The 26,820-nt window shown below is 39.1% G+C and overlaps 1 protein-coding gene across 1 annotated transcript in view; it reads left to right on the forward strand.

Moving 5' to 3' along the window:
- The window catches only part of rbpjb (recombination signal binding protein for immunoglobulin kappa J region b), a 101,505-nt gene extending 74,961 nt beyond the window's left edge, over positions 1-26,544 (forward strand). The window contains exons 7-11 of the mRNA XM_048532442.2: positions 3,518-3,630; positions 6,876-7,016; positions 10,478-10,633; positions 18,350-18,453; positions 21,938-26,544. Coding sequence (XP_048388399.1) covers positions 3,518-3,630; positions 6,876-7,016; positions 10,478-10,633; positions 18,350-18,453; positions 21,938-22,250 — 827 coding nt within the window. The 3' untranslated portion in view covers positions 22,251-26,544. The remainder of the gene's footprint in view (positions 1-3,517; positions 3,631-6,875; positions 7,017-10,477; positions 10,634-18,349; positions 18,454-21,937) is intronic.
- The last annotated feature ends 276 nt before the right edge of the window (positions 26,545-26,820 follow it).

Consider the following 26,820-nt stretch of genomic DNA (forward strand, 5'->3'; position numbering starts at 1 on the left):
GTTCTTGTAACTTAGCTCCAGCCAACCCAGTTCCACTTTTAAATTTCCTGCCCAATATCCTTTCTCTTATTGCATTGAATTAATCTTTTACAGATCATGCCGCATTTTCCTTTTGGCTATCCTTCCAAAAGATAAAATATTTTTGGATGTTAATTTCCCAATTATGGTGATTCTACAGTCATGTCTCCATTATCACAATCCTGTCGCACCCATGTGCAGCTATATGTGCTGTTAATTTGTCTATTTATTGTGAATTCTTTGTGCGTTCAGATACAACAGAACAGCAGGCTGTTATTTAAATAGCGATAGATTGGGCAAAGTAGCTATAAAGCTGGACATGCATGTTCTTGTACACAAGCCATTGGAAAAAAGCATGCATTTTCAGCAAACAGTTAGGAAAGCAAATGGTGTGTCTGCCTTCATTGCCTGGAGATTGAAGCATAGCATCAGAAGTTTTACTGTTTAGGGCCTTGGTGAACCACACCTGGAGTATTGTTTGCGGTTTTGGCCTCTTTACCAAAGAGGAGGATGAGCTTGTCATAGAGGGAGTGTACAAAGGTTGATTTGGCTGATTCCAGGAGTGGCAGATTTATTGTGTGCAAGTATTCAGTAAAATTTAGAAGAGAAGACATCTCATAGAATCATGCAAAATTCTGATGGCTGGATAAACTTGACATGGACGTTTCCCCTTGCTAGGGAGTTCAGAAGAAAGGGTCACAACCTTAGGATACGTGCTTGGCCAGTTTGGTTTGAGATGAGACTTTTCCTCACGTGAAGGGTGGTAGACTTGTCAAAATCTCAACCACAGAAGGTAGTGGAAGCCAAGTCACTGAATGTATTTGAAACGTAGATTTCTAAACACTAAAGATGTCAGAGGGTTGGGAGTAAAACGTGCGAATGGCACTCAAAGGACATCAGTCATGATCATGTTGAATGATGGAGTGAACTTGATGCCTGAATAGCGTACTAGGCCTGCACCTATTTAATTGTTTTAAAAAAAAACTAGAATAAATGCATAATCACTGACCTAGATTTTTTTTGCGGAGGTTTAATCATAATAGAAGACAAACAAGACAAAGGGACTATTTTCAGGTTATGTGCTCTGGTCGGAAGAATCAAGGAGTGGAATGTTTAAATTTAGAAAGCTGCAGCACTCTGATTCAGGAGACTTAGTGCATAAATCACCAAAAAGCTAGCATCCAAGTTCAGGTGACAAAGAAGGCAAATGTTGCAAAGGAAATGCGTATACAAATAGAGGTTTTGCTAAAGCTATACGAGGCACTAGCTAAATCACAGCTGAAATACTTTGCACTGATTTGGGACTGTTATCTGACGAAAGGTATGTTAGCATCATAGACAACTTGAAGAATGTTCACTCGGCTGATCCTGAGTATAGAAGGACCCTCAGGAGTAGTTGAGTCGGTTGTAACATTGGAGTTTAAAAGAATGAGAGGAGATCTTATTGAAATATACTATATTCTAAGGGAGTTTAAACAGACTAGAATGAGGCAATGTTGTGTCCCTTTGCAGGAGAGTCTGGGCCCATAGGACGTAATCTCAGTGTAAGAGATTGGGGTATAAGCCTGTTTAATGGTTACTTGGAAATTAGGCAATGTATTTAAAATTTTTTTTCTTAATTGGAACAGAAGAAACAGGAGTAGGTCATTGTTTGTTTGTTTGCTTGTTTGTTTTTGTTTGTCTTTCTTTCCTCATTCACGGGATGAGGGCATCACTGGCCCAGCGGCATTTATCGCCCGTCCCTAATTCCCCAGAGGGCGGTTAAGAGCAACCACTTAGTTTAGGACTAAAATGAGAAATTTCTTCATGCAGAATATGGTGAACCTGTGAAATTCTTTACCACAAAACAGTTGAGGTCAAAACATTGAATGTTGTCAAGAAGTTGGATATAGTTATTAGACCTCAAGGGATCAAAGGGTATTGGGAGAAAGTGGGAACAGAGTAATTAGTTAGATGATCAGTCCTGATCCTATTGAATGGTAGACCAGGCCTGGTACCTGAAGGAAGAGAAAAGCAGTCCTATTTTCTATGTTTGTGTTTGATCCTTGCCAGTCTTTCTTTTGATTTTCCTCTGCTTTGTGGTAATTTTGTGAGCTATGTTGTATATAACATCTTAGATCTTAAGATCTGTAACATCTTAAATTTCTGAAGTGGGATGAATAGAATAGAAATTTATTGCTAAGTGTACTTCTACCACAGTGCGTATATCAAAGACACAAATTTACATAATGTTTTTAAAAAAAACTAAAATGTGATAATGCAAATTGTCCTTTGGGAATGAGTTGAGGGAAAGGCTTGAGCAATCATAAGAGAAAACTGTAGCATGTGGCAGGTTAGACAGTGACCTTTATTTCAGGCCTAGGTTCAAGTCTAAGTTAGATTAATTGAATGCAGCTTGGCTGCTACTACTAAGGTCCTGGTCCAGAGCTCAAGATAGAGTAGAAGGAAATTTTTCAGTTGATCATAATACCTGACTCCGGCATGTTTACTGCCACTAAATGCCCAAGAAGAACAGATTTTAAAGCATTGCAAATTAGTGAAAAGATTTTATTTTAATTTACCCTGGAGTTTGGAATCCTGGGTTCCTCCATAGCAATTCTCTGGCCAATCAGAGTAGACTTGCTGTTCTCTGCACTCTCTCCCCATGTAGTATAAATTGTTGTGATTATTTCAAATTTGGCATTCTAATATTTATTTTGAGTACAAGACAAAGTCTTGGTAACATGTCTCTTTTCAGAAATATTCCATGTAAATATTTAACTGGGGAGAAAAATGAAGCAGTGGGGAAAAACTGGCTTGAGCACCCATCACAACAAGGAGCCAGTCGACTCAGTAGCCCATGGTTTTGTATATAATGTGCATTCTAATTTGCCTTTGCTTTTTGTGAAAACTGGTTGCAAATTTCAGTGCTAGCTCTAATAAACATAAACTATAAACACCATTTTGCTCGTTATTGCTTACTCTGTTCTGAATCTGCAATTTGTTACTTTTAATACTTGATCTTCTAATACTTTAATTCCTCATGACCTTTGTAACTAATTCAATCACAGTTATCTCTGAAATTGCACTGATCAGTTTCATCACAAAAACATTGGAAGTAGCAAGTTTCTCCAAGGATTGACCATACCTTTTGTCTAGTTTGCGTGATTATCTTCAAACTTACTCCATTGGATGTGTAAAGGAAAGTACTTGTGATCAGAAGTATTCAGTGTCTTTGTTCTCCTGTGGATCTGCTCCTGCAATGTAACATTAGCCCTAAAACATGTCTGTCTTATTGAGTGAAGTTGCAAATTAGTGTAATACATATGGTTGTGAAAGATACTCATTGCAAGCAAAGTGCAATTATGAGCTTTTAGTTCTTGGCATGAAGAGAATAAATGTTTTGTTGTTCTTCAGTAGCCATGTATGTGCAGCACATGTATTCTTTGTATGGTAGCAACTGAGTATGAAACTAATTTGTAGTCCAAATATGTAAGGTAAATATATTTATTATCTACAGTGGATGATGAAGAATCGGAGGGAGAAGAATTCACAGTGCGCGATGGATACATTCATTATGGTCAGACAGTGAAGCTGGTGTGTTCTGTTACTGGGATGGCACTCCCCAGACTGGTACAGTGGCTTTCTTTTTTACATATCTTTTAATAGTTTAGTGTTCAAGCCTAAATATTTGGCACTTTATCAAAGGCAGTGAAACATGTTGGACAGTACAGTTGTATGACTGTATGCAGCACTTTGGCAATTTGTTCAAGGTCACTTTTTTCATCTGATTCTTGCCTCAATGTATTTTTTGACCTAAGGGGGTAAAATTGACTTTTTTAAATAGTTGTGAGCCCCCAAAAAGTCCAGGGAGCAACATAGACACAGTTTGACCATTGAGGATTGAGATGAAGAAAACTTGTTCAGAGGGTGGCGATTCTTTGGATCTCTGAGGGCTGTGAATGTTCAATATTAAACATCAGACCAGTAATTGATAGATTTCTGGGACTGATGACATCAAGAGATGGCAGTAGCATAAAAGTGTCATTTAAGGTAAACAATTAGGCACGATCTGGTCAATGGTGGAGCAAGCTTGTTTGGCCTATTGCTGTTTCTGCAGTGACCGTGGAAATATGTGACTTCTGATTACGGCGTAGTTGGATGGATGCATGCTTGAATTTAACTTGTTTTTGGAGGAGTTTTCCTTGAATGTTCGTGAATTTGGCTTTCAGTGCAGAGTGTAGCAGAAACGTAGAGAATCTTGAGTTTTATCATTTGTTACTGATTATATAATCCACAACTCATTGCAATGTGGGAGTGTGGTGACAGCAATTCATTGTCAATCATTAGTTGCTGAATTCAGTGGAAGGCTGAGGTGGCACAACTAATCCAGTGTTGCGTATTCTCAACAAAAGCAGCTGTTTGAGAAAGGTTGCTTCCAGGATATTGTAAGTATTCAATGGTTTTGAAAGTTTTACCATTCAGGAAATAAAATATTTAGGTGACCAGATGAGGGTTCATATATGAGACAACAAGGTGTGTAGAGTTGGATGACCGCAGCAGGCCAAGCAGCATCAGAGGAGCAGGAAGGCCGATGTTTTGGGCCTAGACCCTCCTCCAGAAGGAGGGTCTATGCCCGAAACGTCGGTCGTCTTGCTCCTCTGCTGCTTGGCCTGCTGTGTTCATCCAACTCTACACACCTTATTATCTCAGGTTCTCCAGCATCTGCAGTTCCTACTATGAGGGTTCATGTGACTTTTTTATTTTTGTAACATTCAAGGACCAGCCAGGTGGCAAACACTGCAAATCTGCTGAATGGCAATGATATTGTACTCATCTGAAAAATAGACCCTCGTATCCTTGGCAGTTAGTTTGGATTTGAGACATTGATGACAGAGGTTAATCAGATTTTCATCTATGCAGGACAAAGAACATAAGGAATCTGCACAAATGGTATGTTTAATGAGTGTGCAAAATTTGGTCAGATGAGGTAAAATGCGAAATTGTCCTCTTTTGTGGGAAGTGTAGGCTTGTTTCTAGAAAGATTGAGGTAAATAGATGCCCTGCTATATGAATTACCTAGGGTTAGTATGCAGGAGCAACAAATGATGGTAAAACAAATTGCATGTTATTAAAAATCAAAAGAAGTGCAGATGCTGTATCTTGGAAACAGCAACGGAAATTGCTGGAAAAGCTTAGCAGCTATGGCAGCATTTGCGGAGAGAAATCAGTTTACTTTTTGGGTCGAGTGATCCTTCCTAAGAACAGTAGTATGTTGTTTATTGCAAAAGAAATTGATTATTAAAGTAGGATATGCAAGATGTTAGTAAGACCACATCTGGAGTAGTGTGGAGTTTTGATTGTCTTAAGAGTGGGTATAAGTGCATTGTATTGGCTCTGAGAAAATTCACTTGATTTGGACATTTGGACAAATATATGGATAAGAAAGGTTTAGAAGGATATGGGTCAAGTGCAGGGAAATGGGGTCAGCATGGATCGGGCTGGACCAAAGGGCCTGTCTCTGTGCGGTAGGACTCTGTGACTATGATTATCTGACGACTGTCCTGTTCCCAATCCAGCGTGCGTTATTTTGCGTGGAACAGGTGGACAGGCTGAGGCTATTTCTAAAGGTGTTCAGAAGAAGTGATATACAATTTCCTAAGGAGACTTGATAAGGTGGAAATGCTGTAAAGATATTTCCCTTGATATAGAGATTAGAATTAGGGGACACAGTTTAAACAAAAAAGGGGTCTTCAATTTTTGGGGTGGCTCAGTTGTTAGCACTGCAGCCTCACAGCGCCAGGGACCTGGGTTCAATTCCAACCTCGGGTAACTGTCTGTGTGGAGTTTGAACATTCTCCCCGTGTCTGTATGGGTTTCCTCCAGGTGCTCCGGTTTCTTCCCACAGTCCAAAGATGTGCAGGCTAGGTGGCTCAGCCATACTAAATTGCCCGTAGTGTTCAGGGGTTTGTGTGTTATGGGGGGGATGGGTCTGGGTGGGATGCTCCAAGGGGCAGTGTGGACTTGTTGGGCTGAAGGGCCTGTTTCCACACTGTAGGCAATCCAATCTCAATCACTGTAAGGAATCTAATCTAATCTCAATTTAAGATGGAGATGCAAGTTTAACTTTTGAACTTCAGGGCTTGGGGAAAGAGGGAGTTCCAGAGACCTGTGGAGGTAAAGTCGTTGAGTATTTTTAAGTAGCGATAAATCATTGACGAAGAATAGTCAGGTTATTGCAAGTAGGTGACATTAAAGCCAGAATGAGATCAGCCGTGACCTTGACTGATGGAGCTTGCTTAAGGGGACAAATGGCCTACTTGTTCATGGGATTTAAGCCTCCATGTGTTTTTGGATTTGTTGTTCTACCAGAAAAAAGTGTGTGTTTGTTATAACAAGAGCAGGCTAAGCATACTTCGTGAGCAGGAGAACATCACTTGTATTGGCTTTTCTCACCTGGTTTATTGATCAGTGTTTCCTCTGAATGTATCTGAGTTATGGCTGCATGCACTATCGAGCATGACCCCATGATGATTTTGTGTTTTGGTGAGGTAGTGGAGACTTCTTCAAGCATAGAACTTATCTTTAACAAAGTTGATGATGGAACATAAATGCTGACAACATATTGATTACAAACTTCTTAGGTCAAGTGTTACAGAGACTATCATTACACAATTAGGAGCTCTGGCCCAAAATGCTCCTGGTAGTCTGTAAGTTGGAGAAGGACCGGCTATTTCATTTTTATTATTGTTTATATTGGTGATACAATATTTACTTCAGTTAAAAGCAAGCTGATGCTTGGATATCAAATGTACAAATGTTCACAACATCACTGTAGAATTCAGTAAACTGACATTAAATATCTTTGATTTTTACAGATAATTCGTAAAGTGGATAAACAAACAGCTTTATTAGATGCAGATGACCCAGTATCACAGCTCCATAAGTGTGCATTTTACCTGAAAGATACTGAAAGAATGTATCTGTGCCTTTCTCAAGAAAGGATAATCCAATTTCAAGTAAGAAAATGAATTATTTTGACTGTTATATCAAACAATTGTGTGTAGTTAGCTCTGGGCAAATTAGTCATATTTCTTCAATCCATCTTGGATTATGGGTATGATAAGAATTGAGAAATTACATTAATGAATCAGTTGGCCATGTTTGCTGATGTATTTTTCAAAAGCATGCTGCAGTAGCTATGGTTCTCCAAGTGATAATTATCCCTGCATTTGAAATTCTATACATCTCAGGTAATGTAACCTCTGGAGCGAAGTTAGAAGCAAGCCACATAGCACTATGTCAAGAGCACACATCTCATTGTTTTGATTGCAGCCTGAGAAAACTGATCTCTTGGATGTATAGGAAATTAATTCAGTCATGGGATAGACCATGTAGCACAGGGTAGTCATGTTGTCAAACAAAATAAATATGACCCATTTAAAATGAAGTATTATTCTTGAATTTTCAAACCACGATCAGCCTTTATTACTAATTTCCACTCATAGCTCAGCAATAATTATTGAATCGAAAAGCAGAGTTAAATTGAGCAATCCCTGTAAGTCAGATGGACAGAAATACGGTGTCTTCCTCAACAAGTCATTTTCTTGTACATTGGTAATATTAAATTATGTAGCAGTCTGCTGTGTTGTAAATATTGCAGTAACCCAATACATATGTCTGCTACACAAGGTTATACTACAGCAAAAGAGTCTCTTTGCTGCTTTTCATTTCAACTTCATGTTCTTTTGCTTATGAAAGAGTTCATAATTTCATTGAATGATGAAGCTGCAAATACTGAATACTCATCATTAATTGCCATTCTTACCAAAGCCATTCAGCTGAAATTGCTAAATGTCATGCACAAATGGGCAGCGTAGAAACTTAAAGCATCTATATGATTTTGCTACTGATATCCTTTGTGCTTAATGTTCTAGCAGCATAAAACCAAATGTGCTGTTATTGCTGTATCAGAAATAATGGGAACTGCAGATGCTGGAGAATCCAAGATAACAAAGCTGAATGAACACAGCAGGCCAAGCAGCATCTCAGGAGCACAACGATTTCTCAAATGGTGTACTTGTGATTTCAAACTGTTCAGAGTAGTTCATTTGCTAAACTTGATTTTCAAATTAAGTTTGTCTCGACAATGTGGTCAGTTGGGAAGAGCACACGTTTGTCTTATATATGGATTTGTTTGAGTAGTTTTAAGAGACCAGTTTGTACAGTGTGTGGCACTATTCTACAGTGCCAATTATGCATGGCAGCTAAGATTGAGCAATAAATGCTGACTTGCCAGCAATGCTCACATTTTGTGAGAATTTCTTTCAAATTAAAGGATTTGCATTAGACCAGAATTAGTATCTGATATCTACTTTGTCATCAGATGATTGTGAAAAGGAATTCCGTGTTACCATGTAAAGGGATCGGCTCAAATGTTTGGTTTGGCAACAATTTTGTAGCTGCTGGCTTCCATGTAACATGACAGAAGCTCAAGCAAATAACATTTTCTTTGAAGGGTCTAGGCCCGAAACGTCAGCTCTTGTGCTCCTGAGATGCTGCTTGGCCTGCTGTATTCATCCAGCCTCACATTTTATTAACATATTTTCCCTGTTGCCCAAGGTTGTTATATGAGAAGAGGTCACAATAGATTTTGGTGACTCCTTCATTTCCTGGTAGCAAATTTTATATTTTCTCTACATCTCACCCGTTTTCTTCACCCTTCAAATGCTGAAGGAGCTGGCTTTTAAAGTGCCATTCCTTTGACCTGAGCAATAGTGATTCTTTGTTTCTCATAACCATTCCATTCCCTTTCCTGGACCCTGTGACTGATGCAGATAAATTCATGCTGCAAACGATTTAAACTTGGGTCCAGAACCCTGGTTAATTGAAAATTGAATTGACAATATACTTTGAAGGTTTATCTGTACTTGTTAAATGTACTGGTTTCAGAACTTTGTATTCACTCAGTACTCAAGTTAAGATTCTAACTTGACAAATTGCAGTGTTTTCCATCTGAGATGTGGCATACTTCTGGCTTTTGAAAATACTACAAGTGTTCTGAAATTCATTAGAACATTTAAACAAAGATGCAATTTATGAAGTGTGCTACCAGTATAACTTATTATTGCCTGCACCCACCTAAAAATCTGTTGAACTTAATTCACCTAAATACTACTTGGGTGTAAATTTATATGAAAAAGCCTTATAAATGGTTGTCCTCTTAATCTATGGGATGTCTCAAAGAATCATTTCTTAATGGTCAGTCTCTGTTCTTTTGTTGGCAAACACAAATGAATTGCCAATTATAAGAATTCACAAACAATAAAATGTACTACCAGCCTGTTTTTGTTGGTAGTTGAGGGAATAAGTGTTAGGCAACGTGTTAAAAGAGCCGGCTGATCGGATTTTGAATAAATTTCTGTTCATGTGGCAGACAGAAATTGTAGATTTGACTTGCCCAAATACTAAGCTTCTAATAATGCTGATCTCCCTCAGTATCATGCTGAAATGTTGACCTATATCATTGATTCAAGTTCCTGCTATGGATCTTGAATCTAATCTATCTTTCAGATGTTAGAATGTTATCACTAAAGCAAAAGGATGTAAATCTTTGCGGTAATCGTTTCTTCAATTCTGGATGTTAACAGATGAAAATTAATGCTCAGAATTTAGCTTTTTTAATAACTAAAATCATTGGCTGCAATTTGAATGCACATCTGTTTTTTTGGAATGGCACAGATGGCAGCTGGTATGTCACTGCGAACACAACTTAAATTTAGATTTTAGTGCAGTTGGATATATTTTGGGAAGAATGCATTCTGTTGCTTCCTTGTTGAAATACATTAGGTTTTTTATTTTTAACCTGAACTTTCTATGACTGATTGCATCAAACATATTTGCAGTCAGGAAATTGCACCAAAATTATTTTTTGAAATATTTTAAAAGTTTTATGCTGTGTAGATTTAAATTCCGTGAAGTTAAACATACAAGTGTATTAGCGGTGGAACTTCTATTAGTGCCATAATTGACTTTGGTTGCAGAATTGAAATTAAAAAGGCATTTGAGAATCTCAAAACACTCTTCGTGTACATGTACTATTTGGTACATGTATTGGGCCTATTATGAAAACATTACAAAACTCTGGTATATCAATGACAGTAGACATGGTTTTAAAACCCACAGTAAGCACAACACCAATTGATGACTGTTTCAACAGTTTAATTTTTGTCATGCCAGAGATTGGTCATAGGTAAATTAAAGAAACAGTATGTTTTGATCAGTGAAGGTAATGACACAATTGGAGTGTGAATAATACAAGTTCCACTGTACTTTGTACTTTGAAAACTGAACTGATCTTTCATTATTTAAAAACTTATCTCCATTAAGTCAGTCAATGCAACTTGGATTTAGTTTGTGTGTCATGGTCACGGTTGTCTGTTTTAATTTAATTTTGCCCACTCCCTCCCTCCCCTAACAGGCAACTCCATGTCCAAAAGAACCAAACAAAGAAATGATAAACGATGGAGCCTCTTGGACAATCATAAGCACAGATAAGGCTGAATATACTTTCTACGAGGGGATGGGGCCCGTACATGCACCTGTGACACCTGTACCTGTTGTAGAAAGTCTTCAGGTAACAGGACGTAAAACATTTATAGGTTTGCTTGTTTACATTTAGATTACAGTGGCTAAATCTCTGATACATTCTTGCCCTTAATGTGCAGTGCAAATTTTCTTTTTGAAAATGCTATGGTTTTAAGGCGTGCTTGAGAAGAACTAGCCATCACCTGAAGAAACTGGCAATCAAGCTGCAGTAAAAAATTAGGTGTTTGACTTTTACGGGGGAAGATTTTTTTGGCTCTGCCAGATATCCAATAAACAGAATATAACACTATGCTTAAGTCTTTGAACCCAGTTATTGAAAAAAAATACAATTTTTATTTGCACGTGATCCAGCAAGTCTAACGTCTTTAAAGATAAATAACTTGGGTAGGTGCTGGCAAAAGACTAGTCTTAGGAAACACTAGTTCTGCATATTTGAGTATTTCTGAAGTTCAACTGAAACTTGTGCTTGTATCACAGAGGAGTGACAATCTTCTTATTTCTTGCCCATCAGTGTACTTGGCAAATTAGCTTTCAGAACTAAGTGGCAAGAGGCCTAGATCTCTGTTACTGATATAGTACAACTTCAAGGAAGTTGGTCGGTTGTCAGCAGCACCTTGGAAAGTTGTGTGCTTGTTCAGCCTGTGTATCATATTGCAGACTTGGCTACACATGCACAACTTTGCTTTAATCTGTAACAGGCATGTTATCCTCAAGTCAGTTGACCTCAAAAAGACCCTGCAGGCACAACTGACTACAACTTGCACTTGTATAGTATCTTCCAACACAGACCTCATCCCAAGTTGCTTCAAAGATGCAATCTGAAAAAATCAATTGTTAAGATGACAAAAAAAAACTACTGGTTGCCAAAAGCTTTCCAAGGTTGGTTTTTAAAAGACATTTAAAGAACAGATTAGGTTGGAGAGATTTAAGGGAAATTGCAGCATATTAAGTTTAATTGGCTGATTGCATCAGTGGTAGAGTAAAGAAAGAGGGATGCAAATTAGAGGCCAAAGTTAAAAGGATGGCCATTTCCCTGAGCGGATTGTGGATACAAGGAAGGGTGATGCATTAAAGTACTGAAACACAAAGGTGAGTATTTTAAATTGGAGATAATGGGGAGGCTAGGACTCGAGGCAGATCAGTTGGGGTAAGTGTTGGATGAGGAGGACATGCTTGTTGAAATACAAGTTACACAGTTTTGGATATGTTGTTTGCACAGCAAAGGGGCAGCTGGAATAGTTAAATCTGAAGGTGGCAAAGGGAAGATTAAAGGTTTTAAAAACAAATGGACTAAGGAAGAATGGGATTTGACAATATTACACAAGTAGAAATCAGTCATTATTACAGATGATACATGATTGGAAGTTTGGCTCGGGCCAAATAGGATGAGCAACCTTGGTCATCAGCTAACCAAGGGCTTGCTGAATTGGTAAAAAGTGTCCTGAGCTAAAAAATGGTTTTCAAACTTAAATTTGATCTGCTTAATTGGATGAAATAGTAGGTAATTGAAGTATTGCAGTTGGGGAGTCATTTAGATAACATGGGCAGCAAAAATGTTGAAGTTGATGTAATCAGTGGATACCTCCATGTTTGCAGAGGTTGTCATTTGGATGACAATGATAAATGTTCAAGAGTATGCATTGAGCAACTTGAGACAGCATTGCAAAGTAAGCTATTGTTAGCAATTTTGTGACTGCAGTTGAGATACAGAAAGGATGTTTCCCTGGCTGTGGGATCTGGAACCAGGAGCGGCACTTTCAGAGTAAAAGGCAAGGCATTTGGGACTGAGATTGAGGGACTTTTGCTCCAGTATGTTTTGAAAATTCAGTCATCAAGTTCAAATGTAGATTTCCTATTTACTAATGACATCAGAGATAGGGATCGCATGGGAATATGGCATTAAGGTAGATGATCAGCCATGATCTAGAATGACTGAGCAGACTCAGAGCCGAGTGGCCTACCTATGCTTCTGTGTTTGTTTGCTAAACAAAATGAAGGCTGTCCACTAATCGGAGAGGTAGTGGATATGGCATTGCAGAAGAATGCTGTATGCCATTTGAAGGAGGACTGACGATATCAGTAATTGCAGAGAATAAGAAGGGATAATTTCTCACGGACGCAAGAACATAGGTCATGCAATTTTGACATGGTCAGTAATGTAGCAAGGCAAAATCCTGTTTAGACAGTTAATGTTTCAGGAAAATGGATAAGAATTTTCAAGACATTATTCCTGAAATTCATTGAGAAATGGAAATAGGGAGTATAGAGTTTGGGGGTTTTGGTAGTTTGCAAACATGGGCAATTCAAAAGAACAGCTGTCAGATTTAAGAGGGTGGGTAAGCACCTTGGGAAACTGAAAGATTTGAAAGAACCATTTTGGACACGGGAGGAAGTTTGATCGTCAGTTTAATGAGAATGGGATAAAAGCAAGCTGTCCCATAAGCAAATTCACATATCTTGAGGGTAGGTGAGTGAGTTAGAAAGTGGAGATGGTTCATTTTTGGATCTTAGGTATAGGCAGCACAGATGTGGAGGAATTGACTAAGAGTTCATAAGGAAATGAGAAGATATGACAGAGTGCAGTAAATTCTTTCCGTCTATCTACTAGGATGAATTTCCAAACGTTAGATAAATTCCTAATGCTTGGAGCTAATCGTGGACCACCGAATGCTTAATTGCACCCCTTCCTTCTCCATGTTTTGCAGGATAGCCTCAAACCAATTTACAATGCAAACTGAAAGAACTGCGAATGCTATAAATCATGAACAAAAACAGTAGTTACTGGAAAACATTAGCAGGTCTGGCAACATCTCTGAAGAAATCAGAGTTAATGTTTCTGGCCTGGTGACCCTTCCTCAGAACTGATGGTAGCTGGGAAGATGTCAATTTATATCAGAAAGTAGGGGATGGGAGAGGGAGTAAGCAATAGGATAAAGGGTAGAGCCCTAAGAGTGGTTGGATAGACAAAGTTGTTGATAACAATCTGGCTAGGAGGGTGAACAGCTGTTAATGGGGACTGTTAGTGACGAACAATAGGTATATATAATGGCAGACTGTGTGATAACAAGGCCTGGGGTAGGGAGCTATGACATGGGAGAGTTTAGGCCCTAAAATTGTTGAACTTGATATAGAGTCTGGAGGTCTGCAGGGTGCCCAAATGGAAAATGAGGTGTTATTCTGAGGAAGAGTCACCAGACCAGAAAGGTTAATTCTGATCTTTTCTTCACAGATGTGAAGCTGAGCTTTTCCAGCAACTTCTGTTTTTGTAATTTACAATGCACATTGTAGCCCAAAGGCATTGAAAGCACGATAAGTGACATAACTTGTTCCGAGATGTTAGTGGAATGCAGTGATGACCATAACACAGAGGTGTTTTATCCACTGTAACAGATGTATGGGTAATAGCAGTTGTTTTGTTCAGCAATTAAGGTAGATACCAGGCAAAATGAGTGGTAGTGTGGCTGTACAGGTTATTGGTTAGGCCAGTTTTTGATTATGATGTTCAAATCTTCGTTCCCTGCGATAGGAAGAGTGGTGCTAAACTTGAAAGGATTCAGAAAAAGTTTACAAGGATGTTACCAGGATTAGAGGGTTTGAACTACATCTGGATGGGTATATGAATAGGAAGGGTTTAGAGGGAAATGGGCCAAATGCTGCCAAATGGGACTAGATTAATTTAGAACATCTGGTTGGCATGGATGAATTTCCACACTGTACAACTCTATGACTCTGCCTTTTGTGCTCAAGTCAAAATTATGTACACTATGGAAAGATAACTTGCTTGCACCTTCATGTTCCAGATAAAACAAACTACATAAAAGGTTGCTTGTCACCAATTTTTAAAATTGTAATCCTAATCCTTGTATGAAGCTCCAGTAAAGCCATGCCTTCCAAGAATAGGCAAGTGCCCACCCAGGGTTTGTAGTAACAGGTTAATGTAGGCCAGGCCCGCACTTCACTCTCTGCACCTGTTCCCCTGGGTTGCCTGCTTCATGTGAGGGTCTTTTAAAGCCATGTCTTATTGGATTGAGTTTTTTTAATATATCGTATCTGTTTTGTCCTATTCATTCATCTGTTGTTTATGTCCAAACATGACACACAAAAACAACCTGATGTTCCTGGTTTCCTTTTCCCAGAATTTCCCTCAGCTGATATAAACTTATGGTTATTCACGAAGTCTTTTCTAACTTCAGATTATTTAAATTTTGTCTTTTGGGCATCTTTGGAACATGACTAAGGGATGTAAGGAGTATGTAATAAGACATTTCCCTTTACAGATTTTTGATTTTTAATTTAAAAAGTGTGCTGGAATCCTCATCTGTTGTCATTCTTTCGCAATGCAGGTGGTACTTTCTGAATATGGAGTAAATTACTGAGAATTTCTTTTTCTCTCTCTCTCAAACTTGTAATGTTTCTGTTTAAATCTGTTGTCACAAATTTAAATAAATTCTTAATTTTTCAATAAGATCTCATTTGATGAATCTTAGTTGGAACTGTGGGCATAATGTATAGAAGAAAGGAAAAACCAAAATCTGTTACAAGGCTGCAGCACAGGGATGTTCATGTCAGAATTGTGAGAACTATTGTTCACTTTTGTTTATGGGGTAGATTTTATGGTAAATGTGCCTTCATTCAAAGTGATAGGAAAGTAAGTTGTCAGCCAGCTGATGCAGAACTGAATACCTGTCAGTAACATTACCCTGGCAGGAGCCTTAATTGCTGTGAAGGCTCAAGCATTTGGGAGAATATTCCACTTTAGACAAATTTGATTGGCTGCAGTATAGTAGATCATTGACTGTTCCTGAGACCACAAGCTGTCTCTGTGGGAAAAGTCATCAAGACTGAGCCCAGAGGCCGTTTTGTATTTTAGATGGGCTGGGTTTGGACACCTCAGCATGTGGTTGGGGAGGTCAAGGGTCTGATCTTGGAAAGGGCTGGAGGGGGCCTTCACTGGGCAAAGAGAAACCCCCTTGCCTGACGACAATAACCTGCCTTGCCTGCACCTTCCTTTTGCTGCCTCTCCCCCCCCCCCCCCCCCCCCCCCCCCCCCCCCCACACACACACACACACACACACACACACACACACACACACACACACACACACACACACACACACACACACACACACACACACACACACACACACACACCAACCAACCAAAGAGAGCAACAGATAGTATGATTACGAACGTTTGAGGTTTGACTCAATGAAGGAGTGGGAGTACATTTTCATGTGTGGATGGTATAAGATTTGGAGAACTGGCTGTTCATGACATGGAGGTGCCAGTGTTTGGACTGGGTGAACAAAGTCAGTCACTTGACACCGGGTCATAGTCCAACAGGCTTACTTGAAATCACGAGCTTTTGGAGAGCTGATCTTCGTCTGGTGAGATGAAGGAGCAACACTCAAAGCTTGTGATTCCAAATTAACTTGTTGGATTTATAACCTGGTGTCTTGTGACTTATGACCTAGCAGATCATGGTGTTCCTATAGATCTTCTGCCCTTACCTTCCTCTGGTTGTTTCTGGGCTTGAATGGTGCTGTTGAAGCCTGATTGAGTTTTTGCAGGCATGAATTATGGTAGATTATTAAAATCCTTGCAGAGGATGAGGCTCCTCAAATATTCCCATACTCTATGATTACTGAGTCACATTAGTATAAAAGACAAGACTGAATGTTTTGCAAGCATCTTCATCCGGAAGTGCTGTGTAAATGATCCATCTCCACCTCTCAAGCTCCCCAGATAGCAGTCGTCAGCCATTTTAATTAACATCAAGAAATGGCTGAAATCACTAGGTACTGCAACATTTGCGTTCCCTGACAAGATTCCAGCAGTAGTACTGAAGACTGCTCCAAACTAAGAAGATCTAGGCAACATTCAGGCCTCACCTGATCGGTAGCACGTAACATCCAGCAATACACAAATGCCAAGCAAAATCATCTCAAACAGACAATGCAGTTATCAACCCTTGACATTGAATGACATTGCCACAGATGAGTTCACCACTGTCAACATCTTCAGGGTCACCATTGGCCAGAAACTGAAGTGGAACAGCTGTATAAATACTGTGGTTAAGGAGGCAACTCGCCACTTGATTCCTTAAAGTTTATCTAGATTCCAAAGGGCGCAATTCGGAAGTGTAATGAATAATCTCCACTTGCCTGGATGAGTGCAGTGCCAACAACACTTGAGATGCTTAATACTATCCAGAGCAAAGGTCATAAGAAACAGGAACAGGAGTGGGCCGTTTGTCCCCTTGAGCCTGTTCTGCCATTCAGTATTTAGATCCATCATTCCTTGTATCCACTTCCCTGCTTTTTCTTTCCCCTCTATAACCCTCAATTCCTTGACTATTCCAGAATCTATTTATCTCAATGTTAACATACACAGGACTCTGCCCCCACAACTCTGTGGCAAGGAGTTCCAAAGGCACTTCAACCTTTGGTAAATACCTCTTCAACTCAATCTTAAATTGGTGCTTTTTTTTTCTGAGACTATGCCCTCTGGTCCTAGACTCTACATGAAGAAATATCCTCTCGGCATTTATCCCATCAGGCCCATCAATGAGATCACCTCTTATTCTTCTAAAGTCCAGAGACTAGAATGCTAATTTATTTAGGTTTTGCTCATAACACAGATCCTCCATATCAGGGGATCAAGCTACTGAACCTTCCTTTAACTGTGTCCAATGAAATAATATGTTGAGTTAAATAAGCAACCACACTGCCCTTAGTACTCCAGATGTGGTCTCACTGGCGCCTTGCACAGCAGTAAGACTTTGCTATTCTTGAACTCTAATGCCCTTGAAATAAAAGCCAAAATTCCATTATCCTTCCTGATTACCTGCTGCACCAGTGTTCCAGCTTTTGTGTTTCGTTTGAGTGCCTCTAAGTTCCTTTTGTGTTGCAGCTTTCTGAAGTTTTCTCCATTTAAGTGATTGGCACTTTCTCCACCTTCGGCATTCAATTCCTTCACTACCAAGGAACAGTGGCCGTAGTGTGCATGATGCACAAGATGCGCTACAACAATTCAAGGCACCTCCCAACAGCACCTTCTAAACACAAAACTCTACCACTGAAGAAGACAAGAGCAGCACATCCATGGGGATATCATCGGCAATTTCCACTCTGAGCAATAAAACATCCTGACTTTGAACTGTAATGCTGTTTGTGCACTGTTGCTGCATTGAAATCCTGGAATTTCGTTTCAGGAAGTGCACTCCTTATGCCTACATTTAAGGAGACAGCTTACCCGTCACCACCTCCAGTTTAATTAGTGATAGGCAATAAATACTGACTTAGCCAGTGATGCCTGCATTCTCTATAAAATGCTTTAATGCGCAAGCCATGCAGTTTGGAAAACATAAATGAATCCTAGTAATTTAAATTCAGCAGGATTCACCCTCTTGGATTACTGTGAAGTAGAAATTTATTGCAACAGCATCTACAAAGTTGAGATTGTCAAAATTACTTTTCTTGGCTATGAGGGAGTCTGTTATATCACGGCTGATTCTGAGCTGAAGGATTGTTTTTCAGCGGTGGAATAACTACTGTTTTTAATACTGGTGAGTGTTTTGAATAAGCCTTGTATAACCTAGCAAAGTCTACTCATGGCCTTAAACTGAACTGTTGGTGCCCAAAGCAATGTGTTTAATTGTTAAATATGGTAACATAACTTTGCAGTTCTTTGTGGATGTGCATGCAAGAGACGGCTATGTACAACTGAGTTTTTTTTTTATAGTTAAATGGAGGTGGGGATGTTGCAATGCTTGAGCTCACGGGACAGAATTTTACACCTAATCTGCGAGTTTGGTTCGGTGATGTGGAAGCTGAAACCATGTACAGGTAAAAAAATTTAGTAAAAAATTTTATAGACTGTTACTTTGAGTTTAATTGGTTGTATTGCATTCAGTGGGGGGAGAAAAGATTGTTTTACTTTGTTTTGCTCTTCTGTGTCACTGGAGGTAACCAAGTCCGATTTAAATATTAGTGCCTGGCTGATTACTTACGACTTGTCCATATACACTGACACTTTATCTTAATTTAAAGGAGTTACTGGTTTTCCTTCATGTTCATCTTATTAACGCTTATTTGTTCAATGCTGCTACTTCATTCTTCTGTCCTTAAACCTGTTCCCATCTGTATTCTGTCAGCTTCATTCTTTGGCTATAGGCACGATGTCTGTCAACGCACTCATATTGTTAATGTTTACACACATTGAATAGAGGAATCTTTATGTATTCATGGAATACATAAAGTAGTCCTGGAAATCAAACGGATAGAAACTTTTTGGGATAAGGGAACCAAAGTTTATTTTGTTCTCTGGCTCTGAAGGTTGTGGCAATTTTTTTGTTTGTTTTTCTTTTGTTAAACCACCATTTAGTAATACTTGCTGATCAAGCCTGGAGCAGGTTAAATTGGAGGCTGTGCTTATCTCCATTGCTAAATGTTAATTTTATGAAAGCACTGCTCAGGGAGACATACTGACATTTGAATTTGTGTTAGCAGTCATTGGGATAGACTGTTCAAACTTTTTGAGGGAAGTTGTGGTGAAGTATTGTGTAAGCAACTTTTAGTATCATTTGAATGCCCAAGCAATCCCTAAGTGCCCAACTGTATTAGCACTGAGCCAATTGACATCATTCTGCATAGTAATGGTCTAATGATCTAATTCATGATTAAATTTTTGTCTTTGACATTTAGCTATTTTGCAGTTTTCTAAACCAGTGGATCATGTTGTAATTCAATTTAGCAAACACAATGAACAAAATAATTCAGTCAATGTAGCACTGAAATGTTGATTTTGAGCAACGTTTAAATTTAGTGACTTGCAAATCCAGAATGCCTTTGAAGCTGGGAAGCTATGCTTAAAAACTGCCAAAACTAAAAGTAGGATTAGTTTGCAGGCCAAACAATTGTAAATCATCTATACCTGTGTGCAGCTTCATCTTTACCTGTGGAACATTTCGTCTTTATTCTCATTGCATGGTTATTTGTCTCAGAGATAATGGGAACTGCAGATGCTGGAGAATCCAAGATAATAAAGTGTGAAGCTGGATGAACACAGCAGGCCAAGCAGCATCTCAGGAGCACAAAAGCTGACGTTTCGGGCCTAGACCCTCCATCAGAGAGGGGGATGGGGGAGGCAGACCGAAGATGGAGAGAAAAGAAGATAAGTGGATAGGTCAGTCCAGGGAAGATGGACAGGTCAAGGAGGTGGGATGAGGTTAGTAGGTAGGAGATGGAGGTGCTGCTTGGGGTGGGAGGAAGGGATGGGTGAGAGGAAGAACAGTTTAGGGAGGCAGAGACTGGTTTTGGGATGCAGTGGGTGGCAGGGAAGAGCTGGGCTGGTTGTGTGGTGCAGTGGGGGGAGGGGACGAACTGGGCTGGTTTTGGGATGCGGTGGGGGAAGGGGAGATTTTGAAGCTGGTGAAGTCCACATTGATACCATTGGGCTGCAGGGTTCCCAAGCGGAATATGAGTTGCTGTTCCTGCAACCTTCAGTGGCATCGTTGTGGCACTGCAGGAGGCCCATGATGGACATGTCATCTAAAGAATGGGAGGGGGAGTGGAAATGGAAATGGTGTGTGACTGGGAAGTACAGTTGTTTATTGCGAACCGAGCGGAGGTGTTCTGCAAAGCGGTCCCCAAGCCTCCGCTTGGTTTCCCCAATGTAGAGGTAGCCACACCAGGTACAATGGATGCAGTATATCCATTGTACCCAGTGTGGCTACCTCTACATTGGGGAAACCAAGCGGAGGCTTGGGGACCGCTTTGCAGAACATCTCCGCTCGGTTCACAATAAACAACTGCACCTCCCAGTCGCAAACCATTTCCACTCCCCCTCCCATTCTTTAGATGACATGTCCATCTTGGGCCTCCTGCAGTGCCACAATGATGCCACCCGAAGGTTGCAGGAACAGCAACTTATATTCCGCTTGGGAACCCTGCAGCCCAATGGTACAATGTGGACTTCACCAGCTTCAAAATCTCCCCTTCCCCACCGCATCCCAAAACCAGCCCAGTTTGTCCCCTCCCCCCACTGCACCACACAACCAGCCCAGCTCTTTCCCTCCACCCACTGCATCCCAAAACCAGTCCAGCCTGTCTCTGCCTCTCTAACCGGTTCTTCCTCACCCATCCCTTCCTCCCACCCCAAGCCGCACCTCCATCTCCTACCTACTAACCTCATCCCACCTCCTTGACCTGTCCGTCTTCCCTGGACTGACCTATCCCCTCCCCACCTATACTCTCCTCTCCACCTATCTTCTTTTCTCTCCATCTTCGGTCCACCTCCCCCCCTCTCCCTATTTATTCCAGAACCCTCACCCCATCCCCCTCTCTGATGAAGGGTCTAGGCCCGAAAGGTCAGCTTTTGTGCTCCTGAGATGCTGCTGGGCCTGCTGTGTTCATCCAGCCTCACACTTTGTTATCATAGTTATTTGTCTGTTGCTTTGGTCTTTGCCTACACTCCTTACATATAACGGCATCAAGTCATGTTAGAGCACTGCTGATCTTGACACAGTGCAAGAGGAGAGGGCAAATTTGGCCAGCTTTCCACACTTATCCAAAGCCAGAAATAAACATCTTTTCTGCCTTTGTATTTTTTTTAATGTGAATTTTTGATATCTCTTAGACAACTTCTGAACTGCTCAAAGCTGAGCTGCAGCTGTAAGAATACCAATGCAGTGTCGTATTTGTGGCGTACAAATGTGGGGCTGTGTGATAGCAACGGTATTTAATTGAAACAGAATTTTATTGAACCACTTCTGGGCAAATTCTATAGCAAGATGAAACCTCAATATTGGAAAAAAAAATCAGTCAGCCTCTGCCAAATAAACAAGTGTATTGAAATATTCTGTGCTTAGTGGTGCAGTGCAACCTCATTATTTTTTAATGTAATTATATATTGCACAATAGAATTTAGATTTGGGTGTGTTTTACTTTTAAGTAATCTTCAGCCTGAATGAGTAAGCTGTTTTCACTTCTTGCAATGGGATCTAGTAATGTTGCATTTGATCCACTGGACATAAATATTTCAGGTGTGTACTCTTATGTGATTCAAACTGGCTGTGTGTGAGAATTCTAATATTTGAATAGGTGCAGTTCGATTCTCATGTCACAGTTTGGGATGTACTTGTATTTTTGGGTATCTCAGTCTCTCCTACAATAAAAGCAATTTCAACGACATCGAATGAAGTTTTATTCCCTCAGTGCATAACTGTTGTTCAATGCAGATACTGTACCTTTAAAAACAATCATGATGTAGCTGAAATGAAAATCATTTAACGAACCATTTGCTAAACCGCTTTACCTATTTTCTTAAAAGGTGCGCAGAGAGTATGCTCTGTGTTGTTCCAGATATTTCTGCATTCCGAGAGGGTTGGCGATGGGTACGTCAACCTGTTCAAGTCCCAGTCACACTGGTTCGAAACGATGGGATTATCTACTCTACGAGCCTTACTTTCACATACACACCAGAACCTGGACCAAGACCACACTGCAGTGCTGCTGGAGCCATCCTTAGAGCTAATTCCAGCTTGATGGCATCAAATGACTCGAACACAAACAGTGAGGGAAGTTACACAACTGTCAGCACAAACTCAACTATTGTCACGTCAGCAGCAACGGTAGTCTCCTAACTACTAAAGTGGTTTAGAGACAGTGACCAACTCTTGGGAAGGGAGAGGATGCAAAACTGTTGAAGTGCTGCAAAGAAAACCCCTACTAGTATCATCAATTCTTGTGGTATTGTGGAAATCACCTTTGTTCAGATGGTGGACATGTCAAGCATTGATAATCTGCAAGAGGTGTTACCACATTAAGAAAATACACCCATGTATAAAACTTTATAAAGAGCTAAAATGAATCTATTTTTCAGCTGTTTAAAGCAAGGGCAAGATATAAAGAATTTGGGTGGGATGTTGGTAAAGAAGACTAGAGAATGCATACAAAAATAACATAGTTTCTACGGACCAAGAAACTTGTATAAGCTTTAGTGGAGGTACAGTTTCACCATACCTTTTTTGTATTATACATATAGTACACTTTTGTTACCAAATAGTTTATATTTTCTTCCTATGAGCAATGGGCTCTGAAGTATCCAGGTTCCAGGCCTGACCTTGCTGTATATTCTCATCACCTACTATACCAGTAAAGACCTATATTTTGGTCACTGGCTGGAACTGTCCTAATTTTTATTTTTTTTTAAAAAAAGCAAGTTGTGACTTTATTATCAATTGAAGGTGGTGTTTGAGGGGAGAACCTTATTTTTATGATTATCTGTCAATCTGCATTACTGTACTTAATGGATGTCTCAATATGATACCTTAATGATTTGGGACAAAAATCAGTTACAATATCATGATCTTTATCATAATTTAAAAAACAAAGAAGCACTAAAGTCAATCTGGCTAAATATGATCTGTTACACAAAGGCAATCTAAACACCGATGTAAGCTGGTTCCTCTGCTGAAACAGAACAGACAAAGGAAAAGTAAATTACATCTTTGATTCTAGTGATAAGTTTGAAAAATTAGTGTATTGCAAGCCTTGTGTTAAGATTAAGTTACTTCAAATCTATCACCTTAAAGGGGTGTGTACTCAACTATGCAGAGCGCGCAGCAATAACTTAGGTGTCTGTATGCTTACTGATGTCTCAGTTGCCGATCTGCTGTGTGTTTAAAAACCACTGGTTTGAAGCAGGTTGGTAATGGGTAATTTTTGGTATGCTCCACCTCGTGTGATATCTTAATATTTTGTACAATAACACAAGCCAATTTATGACAGAACATCATGATGTCACATAAGGGGAGTCATACATACAGTTTCAAGCTTTCTTTAAATAGTTTTAATGCACAGTAACATTGTGGGTAAATGCAATACCAGTTAGTGTACATCTCCTTTTAAAAAATTTAGCATTGTGACAACTCAATTGACTACACTTTAATTCACATTTTGCTGCTTTTTGTGCTGTTCAACTGGTTCTTCCTCTTACTTAATACCAAAAGGGTTATTTTTTGTTCTGAATTCTCAGGATTACCACTGCAATCAGATTGTGGCTGCTATCACATTTCCAAAATTGTGATATTCTTTCATATCATCTCTTACGGCATTGTGATATTGGAGCATCCCAGTGTACTTCAAAAGAAAAATCAGAAGCTTTAAGTAGCTTCTGCTCTGTCTGCAATACATACAACATTACAGATATGTTAAACATAGCTTTATTTTTTCAATCATTTTAATAAAACAGTATTTAGTAATATCTGGTAGATTTGCTTTGCCACTTGAGTGAAAACTGAAGTTTAATGGATACACTGACACCTGATAAATGAGGTTCTGCTATTAACTGAACTAGAAATGTGGCCATTTAAGTATTGCATTAATTTTGTATGATTTTTCCCTCAAAAAGCACTGCTTTTGTATGTTGAAACATGTTCCCAGCTTTTTTTAATAGTTACAATACTTCCACAAGTGATAGTTCAATTTTTTTGGTTATTTGTTGCTCCAGTGGTTTATTTTTTATTTCATGTTAAAAGTGAAAAGTTGTATATAAAGTGTAATTTGTTCTTAATCTGTCCCGAACATACTGATGCCACGTCTGTTACATTCAAGCTGCAAAAAAGCTGTTTGTAAGTTAGTAGAGAGTTGTAGTCCTATGGATTTTGGTCCAGTGTTCTATGGTGCAAGACTGCTGTCTTTTCACTGAAAGTTAATATAAAGGATCTCAAGTTTGGCATTTGGGACATTGGGACAGAGTTTGACAAGTTAGTGGCCACATGTATGTTAACAAATATGAATAGGGCATTCAATATAAAATAGCTTTATAGCCTCTTTGGGTATACTAAAATGGCAAACATTGAACATAGACCAGAATAGGGGAAAAAGAGAGTGCTGTATTAAGATTGTCCTCTGTCCCTCCATAGTCTATGTGCATGTCTCGTCAGACTGGGTCTTTGTCTTCTAATGTTAATATGGCTACCTCCTTCCCCTTCAGAGTTGGAGGGCTGAGCTCATTTAGTGAGCAGATTCTATGGCGCCATGGTCACAGTCTCAAAGCCAACTGCTTAATATGTTTTATATCTTGTGGACTCTCCAAAGTGCTTCACAATCAATGCGTTGCTTTTGAAATATAGTAACTGTTATATATCAAAATATGTTAGCTGGTTGCAAATGAGATTGCTTTTAATGGAGATTTTGTTGGTCCGGAAATCAGGCGAGCATCCTGTAAGCAGTACCATGAATTTTCTTTTTTTTTTGCAGACCATCTAACAAAGCTGTTGCTTCACCTTCAGCAATGCAGCAGTCTGCTCAGTGTTTCCTTAACTATCAGTCTAGGGCGTGTGTGTTTTATGTCCCGCGTGATGCTGGAACCAAGACCCTGTGATTCAGAAGAATACAATATGCTGCATCACACTGACAATCATTTCGTCATGGGTATAAGACTCAAATGAGTGTAATTTCTTTAAAATATAAATAGTCATTGCCTTGAATCTATTTCCACCTATATTCGCCTCAGCTCTAAATATTCTAGAAATAAGGGAAGTGCTTCCGACGTGAAGTATTTTTTAAAAAATTAGTGAATTTTATTTTTAGTGCTAATCCCCCTTGAATTGTTAACCTGATATTGGTTATGAACTCGGATATTGAGCAGTTTTGCAGTCAATTGGCATTCAAGATCAAAAAATTACTGATTTGCCAGCAAAGTTTTTACAGTTGGCTAAATGCTATCAAATTTCAGACCTGATATATTAATTCCATTGTCATAAAAGTAATTTCTTCTGCCTTGTCAATTTAAGCAAATAAATTTTGGAGACAACTCCAAGTATTCTTTTGGCACTTGGGAAAAACAAGTTATGAATGGAAACAACTGTTCAAGTTTTAAAAAAAAAAGTAAAATTTAAGTTATTTGATACTTTGATCTATTTCCATTGGTCAGACAACTTGGGGTAGAATGGAAGTCAATTTGAAGGGTAGACATCAAATATTTTCCATCAGGAATAAGAAAAGGCCAACCAGCCCATTAAGTTTGACCCTTTTTAGTTTTTTAATTCATCCAACCTAATGTTTAACTGTGACTTGAACGTCCTGATGTGTTTGTTTTTTGTCTTTTCCACAGATCATTTCATTAGTTTATCATCCATTATTCCATCCCTGGATCTATTTTGAATTTATTTTGCACTAAACACCTGCTAATCTAACAAAAGGTTGATATTTATTTTTACAATGCAGCATTTTTATTCCCTTGATGAACGTAAACTTCTCTAATCTTTCCTTATAGCTCATCCACTTTACATCTTGCTGTGTAAGTCTTGTTGCTGTTCTCTGCATCCTTGTTAGTGCATCTGTATCAATTTTAAAATGTAACCAGAATTGTACCTGATATTGCAGGACATTGTTCCATGCATTATAAAACATCATGTGATATTTGTAGACTTGTAATCCATTATTCATGGTATGTATCACATTTTTTTGCTCTTCAAATTGCTAACCCACATTTTCTCAACATTGGAAGTGGTGAGCCTGCTGTCACTCCCGAGTGGTCCTCTGCCAATTCTGTTCTTTGTATCTGTGCTGCTTGAACATCTTTTTTCCTAAAATTCACTACATTGCATTGTTAGGTTTAAAGTTTGTTTGCCAGTTACTGTACTAATGCTCATCAAGACACGGATGAAAAGTAGTCATGTACGTGTGCTGGATGGTGTTCAATACCAGCTTAAGTTAGAGTTTTCAGAAGAACAGTTCAAAATTGATACTGAAAAATGGCAGAAGAAAGTACCTTTTGTATTCTGTGACTAAAACAGTTGTGTTTTTCAAGGCATATGTTAGGATTTCATTGTTCTGGTATGGATGTATTTCTACTAGTATTTTGATACTACAATTGACTAGGATTTTATAGATTTGGTAATTTTGGAAATAAAATTGCTTGGGTTTTCACTATTTCTGTTGGAATTTTGATTCCAAAATGTTCAAATTTTGCTCTTCTCAAATTGTTTGTGTGTAGGAATGGATGCATTGGTGAATTTCACTACAGTCCTTGGAGCTGTTCATGCAAGTTTGTGTTTTTGATTTTGTTTGGATGGGAGAAGTACGGTACAACATAAAACCTGCTTTGCCAAGTTACCATCTAGCTAATCTGAGATCAGTCCATCTAGAGACATCTGATGTCAAATAGTGTCCAATTCAAAATGTTCAACTTTTAATCGTGTCCAT

The sequence above is a fragment of the Stegostoma tigrinum genome, chromosome 1 (genome assembly GCF_030684315.1).
Source record: "Stegostoma tigrinum isolate sSteTig4 chromosome 1, sSteTig4.hap1, whole genome shotgun sequence".
Classification (NCBI taxonomy): domain Eukaryota; kingdom Metazoa; phylum Chordata; class Chondrichthyes; order Orectolobiformes; family Stegostomatidae; genus Stegostoma; species Stegostoma tigrinum.